The following is an 11087-nucleotide window of genomic DNA, read 5'->3' as shown; positions in this document are numbered from 1 at the left end:
GTCCAGTAAAAGGAAGTTGTCAAGGGGCCGCGTTGTCTCTGAATTGGTTGGTGCCATTGCAGAACTTAACGAAGCTTTGCCTCCTTTGGGAAGATTGCCGTCTCTTGAATGGTTATAGAAATACTGCAAGCATTGTCATCCCCGAAATCTTCATCATCATCATCATCATCGACACTTGTTTTATTCTCCAAACTGAGGGGCTATATAACTGAAGGGATTCTCAAGTTTCGATCTGACGCTAATCCAACGCCTTGGGATACGAGCACTACCTGACTTCGTGAGCAGCGAGCACCACTACTAATCAGCTGAGCTTGTTGAAGTGAACAACTGAGATCATCCAGCTTCTCTCGATCTGCATTCTTTTACTATTTATGTGACGCTAAGTTTCACTGTAAATAAGGCTGAAATATTAGGAATCAAGTCAATTAGGAGGCTAATTAATTGATGCCAATTCTTTGTTTTCCTATTAGAAGTTCGTCAACATGCCATGTTAAAGTCTTAGAGAGACGGGCCGAAAGGTCTAGCATTGATATTATTTCCAATTTGACCACATGTAGCTAAAGGGCATCAGTGTTATTAGAAATTCAGGAGTGCAACAATACACTTATGTGTGTGTATATATACATATATATTTTATTTTATTTTCTCAATTTATCTGATGTGAGACCTATATTCAACTTGTTCTGAATATTAACTACAATGAGACCACATTCTACGTATGCAGGTAGTTATTACAAAGAGTGGTGAGAGAGAGAGATGATAATTAAAAGGATAGTGTTATTCACATTATTCACATTCAATTTTACTTTTCACACACTCTTGTTAATTTTGAGAACCTTTCGGCTTTCGGCATACTCTGGTCAAAATTTGAATAAACATTCGGAGGGATTGGCCGATTGACAATTCAACTTTCGGCTTTTGTCACCGAAGACCATTTTTTATTTCATTAATTTACTAAAACGACACCGCCGTGTGTATATATATATATATATATATATATGTTCCCAAATTAAAAACGGAAGCATGACTGGAAGTCCTAAACCCAAACAAAAACCCGCCATCGTTCACAATTTTCTTCCATAAAAAAACTATAAAACAAACCCTAATTTGAAAACTTCCGTCCCCAAATTCCAATTTCCCCGCCAAGAGACGTCGAAGAATTTGAGGCAGCAACCCAAGAAACCCTTAATAAGATTCGATTTTTCGTCTTCTGTATAATACATTTTGAACAATCGCCGGTCCAAAATACAGGGAATGGAAGAACAAGGTGGATCTGAAGATAACGAGCCTGTGGATCTTTCCATTCACCCCTCTGGCATTGTTCCCACTATTCAGTAACTCTCTCTCTCTGTCTCTCTCACTTGTTGTGTGATTTTTCTAATTCTGGGTATTTTTGGGAAGGGGGGGGGGGGGGACTGAACCTAGGACCGCGGGTGCAGGTTAAATGCTCTTAACCATTTGAATGTTATTGGTTTCTTGGGTTTATGCTAGGAATATCCGTTTGTGGGTTTATGGGGGTTACAGGGTTCTGGTTTCCTAAAGGGAAAGGAGGATTTAAATTCTAGTGTAAACTGATTCATTTATATATCTCTAGGATGTTGTTTTTGGGTTCTTGAAGGGATTGAAATTCTTTTGATTTTTCTGGTTGAAGTCGAATTTAGGGTAGAAATGAATTAGATGGCCGTCAATGAAAGATTTCATGTGATAGTGATCTCTGTTATTTATTTATTGCGGGTCAGTTGGGTAGTGAATCCACCAAGTTTGGTATTCATTAGTTCATGATATGCATTTTTTAATCTTAATTTCTTTTCTTTTTCTTTTATAGTGAGTGCATTATTTACAAGCTGGAGTATTTTGTGCTTAATAAGTAGTTTAATAATCCTTCTGTTCTGGTTGTGTTTGTAGTAATATTGTATCTACGGCTTTTTTGGGTTGCAAGCTGGATCTCAAGCAAATTGTGTTGCAAGCTCGGAATGCAGAGTACAATCCCAAGGTATGCAAGAGTATGTATAATTAATTTCAGTAGTGTATTGACTGATAACTGGTGCTAGCTCACTCTTCCGAAATATGTTATACTGGGTTCTTTAGGAAGTAGTAGTTGGATGTGATGCTAGTGTCGGTTGACTGATACTACTGTCGGTTGACTGATACCTTAATTAAAGGCTGCCTACTTTAGCTGAGTTGAGAATTAAGTGATTCCAAGTATCTTATAAAATTGGTGGAATCTTGGTTGGGTTTCTCTCTCTCTTCCCCTTCTGAAACAAACACATGGATCTATCTCAGTGTGACTTCTAACTGAATCCTAACTTCTTAGTTATTGAATGGTACTGCAGCGTTTTGCCGCAGTCATTATGAGAATAACGGAACCAAAAACTACAGCTTTGATATTTGCCTCTGGAAATATGGTGAGCATGCTTTTGAATCTCTTTGCATCCTGTTTGGTTCCACCTTTGGTCGTAATGTCTTTGTTCTTAAATCCATACTACCATGTGAGATCTGATAGAACGATTTATCTTACATGATATGTTTTTGCTTATCATACTCCAGTTGATTGTGCTATTATCTGTTGACATGGCTATGGATCTAGTTTATACATGATCATGAATTCGCAGATGTGTTTGTAATTGTATGATTTGTATCCCTTCATACATGAACATGGCAATTGTCATGCTAGTCTTAGTAATGCATTTTGGCCTTCTGTCACTATAGTTTATTGTCTTTGTCGTGAAGTAATGATAAATGTTTAACTCAGAATATCCCCCAAAAGGGACCATTGTTTGGTTGCTTATTTTGATTATGAAATCTAAATCGGTGTGTATGTTTAATACCAGTTCTGGTCGTCTGAATTGCATTTTTTTTTGTTCAAGATGTACAGTATCTTGAATCTTAAATTGACAAATATTGGTGCTCAGATTAACATGATATTTTGGAGATGGTGCGATCCTTTTATGAGTTTCATTTCAAATGGCATGTGTACGTGTTAGACTTGGAATTGAATTATTTGTTATGTTCTGAAATTATGTATACGTTATCTTCTTTTATTGGAAGCCATGGACAGTTGTGCATTGTTGCCATAAACTCCTGTTTTTGCACCCAGCACTTCTGCAACCAAAACTGGGTTTTAAAAATTTACTCACGTCAAAACCTTGGTTGACTACTGCATTACATTCTCATGACCATTTGAACATGATAAAGCCCCCTCCCTTTTCCCTCCTGCCTTGTTTGTAATGTATTTGAGTTATGCACGCATCATACCATTTTTGCCTTTGGTTAAGAGATTTAATCTCTCTGGTACTTCAGGTATGCACAGGTGCGAAAAGTGAAGAGCAGTCAAAACTGGCAGCAAGGAAGGTAAATGTTGCATGCTTACAGATGTTACCATGATAATGAAACATAGTGCTATATATTTGGGACATTTCATGTCTTTATGTGTTTTTAGGCATTTTAAGGCAGGAGTAGAGTGACAATGGACTTTTACCCTTGTTTTGGAGTGGCTTAAAACTTTTGGTATCGACCTTACGTACCCCGAGTCAGTGACTGAAATCATTTGGCCTTTGTTAATGGTCACAATCACGAGTGGGTGTGGTTTTGTAGTCAATGATTACACAGTTATTAGTCAATGATTATCCTTTACATAATTATTGTTTTATGTAATTAGATTAGTGAATCTTAATTAGGTTGCAAGGACATACTGTGGAACTTCTTTCATCTGACTTGAATATTTTTGGTTCCCAGTATGCTCGAATCATCCAAAAGCTTGGGTTTGCTGTTAAGTTTCAGGTATATATATATATATATGTATCTCACTCTCTCTGCCTCTCGTTTAAGGCCATTTGGAATAAGTTCTTTATATTACACTTTTGATTATTCCTTAATACATGTTTTTGTGAAATTCAGAGATTCGAGATTAGAAATATTGTTGCAGTCCTGTGATGTTAAATTCCCAATAAGACTTGAGGGCCTTGCATACTCCCATGGTGCCTTTTCAAGTGTAAGTTGGACCTGTCCCATATTTGTTTGTAATTGACATGATTTTTAAGCTTTTTCTGTTTTTGTTTATGTTTTCATAATTTTTCTCCATTGAGATTTGATTTAAGTTTCGTTCATGATCTGGTGTCCATGTTGTTCTACTCTTGGGATGATCATCTTATTGTGTGGTTGGCGATTTAGGTGTTTATATTTTATGATCAAGGACATGATATTATTACCTTTGCTTTTTGAAATTTTGCTTTTAGATGCTCGTAATTAATGAGTTCAACGTCTTTTGTGTGGGCATTAGCATTCTAGGTGCATTTTGATATATATTTAATCGGTGACCCAATTCATCTATAATGTTGTTAAGCAAACACTCCTTGTCAACCAGAATGTATAAAATGTCATTTATACTCTTTTCATTCTTGATAAGTGTGATTATAAATATAAAAATGAAGGATAATAGTAACAATTCACAACAATGGGATAAAAACTAGACGAGAATCTGTGTGCTGTAAATTGTTGGTAGGTAAAAGTGCAACTGTGCAACAAGGACATTCAAGTACGAGAAGAGAAATTTACAAAATGGCTTAAAAACTAATGGAATCTTACCAGTAGGCGTCTAGGAATCACTTTTAGAGATCTTAGGCATCACATATCCAGCAAATGCTTGCTGGACATTTCTGCTAGTTACTTCATGTCCCGAAATTAAGGTTTACAAGCCTATTTATAAATCTCTACCAGCGACTACGAAGTCTAATTCGTGACTCCCAAACCAACACAAGGACTACTATATATATACCCAATACATGAATCCTATCAGACCAAAAAAAAACACATGAATCCTAGAAACAATGCTTATTTTGAGCCAACATTATGATAGGACAGTGTATGTGCCCTATACATGAATCATAGGGGCCAAACAGAATTTTGCAGTAAGAAATTTGCACTAAATGCATAGGTCTAACAAGCTGAAAAATTGAGCGTGTTTCGGGATTACAGTATTGCTTGGGTATGGGAGCATTTTTGAAATTCTGTAGGTGGGATTCTTTGTTTGGTGAAGAAAAAGAAGATTCACAATAAGTGCTTTTCCTTTGTTTCTAATTGACGTTTGAAAATTTTGTACTGGCTGGTATGCTCCGTAGTCCACTTAGTGGGATAAGGTTTTGTTGTTGTTGTTGCTAGTATGCTCTGTAGTTGCTATTTCAAGAACTGACATTATCTTGTGTTATGCTGGTGCAGTATGAGCCAGAAATTTTCCCAGGGCTGATATATCGCATGAAGATGGAGCAGAAGGAACCACAGGAGTCGGAGGTGCCAAAGAAGAAGAAGAATGTTGTTCTTCTTATATTTGTGTCGGGGAAAATTGTTATTACCGGTGCAAAGGTGATTTGCTGTGTTTATTGTGCACCTCCTCTTCTTTCAGTTCTCCTGCATTTGCAGATAGACGTTTGTTGTTAATATTATGTTTAATTTGATGTCTTAGGTGAGAGAGGACACGTATAAGGCGTTTGAGAACATGTACCCTGTCCTTACAGAGTTCAGGAAGGTCCAGCAACAGTAATGGTGCGCCTTCTTTAGCTTCCTCACTCACAAACACCAAAAATATATAAAATAAGTAAAAATTGTGTTGCTTGATGAAATCTTAACTTTTGGATGTTTCTATAGCACCGTATTGCTAATTGCTTCCTCATATTTTCTTTCTTTTCTCTTTTCGTTCATACTGCATATGTAAGCTGTTTCCAGTAGACACGTCTCGCAACGTAGCTCCGGTGCTGTTGGTTGGCAATGTCTGCTGCAACATTTTTGCTCATCTCTGGTCAGTTGCTGAAAGGGTTAATGGTTCGATTTGGACCGGTTTCACCCGAAATCAAACCAAACCAATATTCGGTAATTTTGCGGATTTGGCGGTTTAGGCGTACGCGTTTAATTCTTAAATTTTTTTGGCAACTTAGCACAATTATAGTCATTACAAAGTTATATGATCTTTTTTTCACATTGTTCAAATTAATTGTAATGTGAAATGAAACATAATAGTTTTATACTCGCATGTTTTTGCAATTTTCCTCTTACCAACTTCCAAGCATATGAAGTTTACATTTTATCAACCATTCTAATTTCTGATTCCCTAATAATAATACCATCATCATCTTTCGGTTTCTCCGATAAATAATCTTCGATCCGTGTTGAGAAGCATGACACCATGTTTCCCTACCGTGGAAGCCTTGTTGAAAAAACAATCCGACGCTCAAGTTAGTATGGTGTTCAAGAAGATTGCAGTAGAATTTGGATTGATGTGGTTGATTGAAAAAGTAAAAGTAACAGACATGGGAATTACCCATTTCAATGCGCACATGTTAATTACAAATATGATATTTACAGTGAGTGGAAGGTCCGACGGCAACAAATTCTGGTAGTTCTGATCCAAAGAAGTTGAAGGATGATATCTAAATTAGAAAAAGACTGATAAATAATGAATAAAAAGGTGTATGCATGCATGATATTTCATTTTTAGGTATTTAATTATGAATTTTAATGTAGCATAATTTTTTTTTTTGCTCTACATGCGTTAGTAAATGCATGAGAAATCAGGGAATTAGAATTATAATGTCAATATTGATGTTTAAGTAAATGTAGATAATTTTATGATCATGTTATGTAAGTAAATGTGTCATCGGTGTGCTTGAAATTGAAAAATCAACCAAGTAATGTGGGCAAATATTCAATAATTTCATGCAATGTGTTCTAAAGAGCATACTGTTCATCGCATTGACTTGTTCAACCATGTGTTCCTGCTGCTGATATATTTTAAGAACTAGTTAAAATATTAACCAAAAACTACAATACAAAACGTCACGCTTACAGAGACTTCCCATTTCATGTCTTTGATGATGGACCATTCTAAACTCTGATGGCATCCATCATCATATATAAGAATCTATCACACACCTATCTTTATGGACAACATTTACACACTTGATCGGATACATGAGGTAATAAGAAAATAAGATCAAATAATACTAACAATCGCATAATTTGTTAGACGAAAACTTGACCTAGCCGTAATATTTTACTCAGCATCAGTTTTGTCTTTCTGCATTGCATTTTATGCTTCAAATCAATACTTGAGGATAATTGAAGCCTTTTGGATAGGAAAGGGTTTGACCAAGAACATGTACTCTAAACTTATTTTATCTATTAACTAATTAGATGGCTTGTTCTTTGATTGAATATCAGAGCTTAGTATCTTTTGATCGGCAAACATTATTTCCTGGCGTCATGATTTATCTCTTATCTACTTGAGGACAAGTGTGAAGATGAATATAATAATCTAGCAAGATAATGAGATAAACTAGCATGTGAATTGATGCTTAATTTCATGCAATGTTCAAAACTTCTAATACACTGTTCAGCACATTTGACCAGTTGAACCATGTATTGTTGCTTCTGGTATATTTTAAGAATTAATTTAAAATATCAAGCAAGTACTGCAATACAAACATCACCAGAGAGACTTCCCGTTTCATCACTTTGATAAAGACCATCACGTTTACTTTCGATCATGCATGCATTCTGAACTTCCCTGGCCGTCGATCGTATTAAAATATGATCCCAAACACAGTTGTTATGGACAGCAACACTTGATCAACATGAGGCAATAAGAAAATAAGATCAAATAATAACGACAAGCTCAGAATTTGTTAGGTGAAAACTTGACCCAACTTAATGAAAACCTAATATTTTACTGAGCATCAGTTTTGTCTTCTGCATTTGTTCCTTCAAATCAATACTTGAGGATAACTTAAGCCTTTGGGATAGGGAAGGCCTTGACCAAGAACATGTACTCCATACTTGTTTTACTTGTTGACTGATTAGATGGCCCTTTTCTTTGATTGGATACCAGAGATTAGTTTCTTTTGAGTAGCAAACATTATTTCCGGGCATCAAGAAGCAATTTTTTATCTAATTGAGGACAAGTATGAAGATGCATATAATACTCCTCCCTCCATATTGCCACAATTATCCAATTTGCAGCATATGGGAATGCTTTTGTTGCATATGTGACAAGATACTTAATTATATTAACTAGCGTGTGAATTAGGAGATGGATTATCAATCTGCATGGATACAGATGTGCTTAAAATATGATTTGGCGTATCTTTTTTTTTTTTTTTTCGTCAACTAATAGGATTATGAAATTTGGCTCTAAACCACCATGTCTTAATTAGTTCACGATAATTAATCATGATGCATGAAGAACATATAATTTCGCAATTACGTTGCAATGCTTATTGCTGTGCTGTTTGGACTGCTGGACTTCAAACCTAATTAGGTCATGAACCACGATGAACATGTAATAGGTTTTTGTCATGGATTATTGTAATCACACGGTTCAAATACAAAACTTCAAAAAATCAATTGCGAAATAGAGATCTTCAGTAAATTAAAGTTCCATGCTTTAATTTAACGTATAATTAATTAAACACAATTTTGCAACGATATCTGAGGCCGTTTGCAAAGCATATACGTACAAAATATACGTCAACATCTTGGTGGATTTTCTTAAACTTAATTGAGAGATTAATTCATACAATAATGATCCGAATACGAAGATCCCTTTTTTTGTGGCCTCCAAAGCAGGAAAAATCCATGACAGTCATCAACAAGTACGTACTACGTAGATCAATGACAAGGCAAAGAAAAACGAGTATGCATTACGTGTTCGAATACCGCCAACGTTTTGTTGATAGAGAGTCTAGAGACCTTCATGCGTCGAACATCTTCCAAGTAGAGCATAAGAAATATGATCTCTAAAGATACGCTCTCATAATATCCAATCAATGTTTCTAATGCATGTATGTTATGGAAATAATTTCAGCATACTCATTTCATCTTCCTGCATACCGTTGTTTATTTTTGTCTTCCTAGATTTTTCATTGGTTTATTCAATTCAAATGTCATAAATAAACACATGTGTGCACATTATAAGAAAATGATTTGCAGAAATCACCTCCCTAGCTATGTTATCTGATATAATCTCACCAAGTGGAGCCTAAGAATGTTAATCCAAATCTACAGTTTCCCTATCCATTGGGCTTGTACTATGTTGAATTATAGTTATAACTTCAATGTTTTGGGCAGATTACAAAATCAATGTTATTCAGGGTTGTTTAAGGTGAAAGATAAGAATCTGGGAAGTTGGAGGAGATTCTAATTAAGACTGCAAACAATATAATGATACAAGCAATCTGATTACATAATCACATTTAAGTAATAATTAATCAATTAATTACATGCGTATTACCCTATCTGCAGAATGTAGTTGTTCTGGATTTGTTTAAACAAATGGATTCAAGTTTTCAGCAGAATATCATCATGCAGAAACGGCGGGTCCTTATATACTAATTATAAAGATTGTAGTATTGCAATTTACTTGATTCCTGTTAGCATATAAGATACCATTTGGCAATTGTAAATTTGCACGAAGTTGCGCCCAAACTCTTTCTTTCAGCAATGTCTAATTAAACAAACATTATCTAGCTAATTATGATCAACTTTGACCTCCTCCAAATACTTAAGAAATGTATCTGTAGCAATAGCTACCATTTTCAAATTTTCCTCACCTTTCTAATGAATAGCTAATTGTGTGCCAAAACATTATGCTCTCAACATGACACAAAGGTAAGTGGTCCTTTACCACAGTGGTAGGAAGAGGTTAAGCTCTTGCATGACGGCGTGAATTCAAATCTCATCGGTGGCTAACCTAATATCTAATATAATAAAATATATCGTTTGACAACAACCAAAAAATGACATGAGGAACAATTAATGGCATGATTCCACGTAGTCCTAATCATCAAGTACTTCTCTCTTAAGGGGCTTGTAGCTCATTTTGTTTAGAGCATGCTCTCTTCAACCTGAGGTCGCAAGCTCAAATCATTTTCCACCAATATGCTTATTGTTGAAATATTTCACATCGGGAAGAGAAAGAGAAAAAAAAAAGTTTAAATACCCTAACTCTACCCCAACAATACCAAGACATTTTGTGATAAAGGTCCACATGTGTTGGACTGTGTAATGATAATTGACAAGTTGGGGACAATAATGTTGTTAGAAATGTCTCTCTGATAATTTTACACATATATAATTAAAATCAAGCATTTCTCTCTTATTCTTTTACAAGAGAGAAAGACTTTTCCATATCACATTCAACATATTATGAATATTGCAGGCCTTAGACCATCTCCAACTCATGGGATAAAGCTTAAAATATAAGCTTTAAAACCCTCCTAAACCAACTCCAATCATGGGCTAAAATAAGTCGAGAAAATATATGTCTGGGCTAGATTCTCCCCAGGATTTAAGCCTGATTTAAATTATTATGGACTCACGAAACTGTCATATTTCAAACTTTTTGTTTTTTTGTTTTTTACTTATAATCTAACAGCTATGATCAAATGAGATCAATTCTAATAGTAAAAAAATAAATTTGACGGCCCAAAATTAAATCTAACGTCTAAGCATTCCTGTCGGTTATAACTGACAAGATTCTCAGTATTTCTGGCCAGCCTCGGGCTGGCTGGCTGGCTGCTTGCAGCCACCCCTCCAACCCTCTAGCCCTCTCCGATTTCGTGGGGCCCTCTCAGATTCCAGAGCCCTCTGGCCTAGCCCTCAGTTGGAGACGGTTTTCGGGCTATTTTTGGCCCTCTAGCCCTTTGGACCCTTCGGTTGGAGATGGCCTGGCTCGTTTTAGCTCTCTGGCCCTCCAAGATATTAATATTTTAATTAACAGTACATGGCCATATCTGCCTCCGTCGCCAACCGAGGGCCAAAGGGCCATAGAGCTCGTTTTAGCCCTGTCACGAAAAATCGTCTCCAACCGAGGGCCAAAGGGCCAAACATAATTTATTATTTAAATTTAAAAACTACAACAACTTAAATTCAAATCCAACAACATAAATTTAAAAACTACAACGATAACTAGCCCAAAAAACCAAAAAAATTAGAATTTAAATTTAATGAATGGTTTAGGTATTTATAAGAAAAAAAAAATTAGAATTTTTAAGAATTAAAAAAAAAAAAAAGTTGGCCCAAAAAAAAAAAAACAAAAAAAA

At 35.5% G+C, this 11087-nt stretch overlaps 1 protein-coding gene across 1 annotated transcript; it reads left to right on the top strand.

The window, feature by feature from the left end:
* The first annotated feature begins 1021 nt into the window (after positions 1-1021).
* LOC103930165 (TATA-box-binding protein 2) lies at positions 1022-6044 on the top strand. Its single transcript, XM_048583644.1, is given in 9 exon segments — positions 1022-1334; positions 1906-1993; positions 2334-2405; positions 3301-3351; positions 3736-3780; positions 3898-3924; positions 3926-3991; positions 5215-5358; positions 5459-6044. Coding segments are annotated over 9 exon segments (651 nt in total). The 5' UTR covers positions 1022-1254; the 3' UTR covers positions 5537-6044.
* The last annotated feature ends 5043 nt before the right edge of the window (positions 6045-11087 follow it).

The sequence above is a fragment of a genome, unplaced genomic scaffold, assembly GCF_019419815.1.
Source record: "Pyrus x bretschneideri cultivar Hongxiangsu unplaced genomic scaffold, Pyrus_bretschneideri_v1 Contig2, whole genome shotgun sequence".
Classification (NCBI taxonomy): domain Eukaryota; kingdom Viridiplantae; phylum Streptophyta; class Magnoliopsida; order Rosales; family Rosaceae; genus Pyrus; species Pyrus x bretschneideri.
The sequence above is the reverse complement of the archived record's forward strand: the minus strand, read 5'-3'. Positions and strand labels throughout refer to the sequence as shown.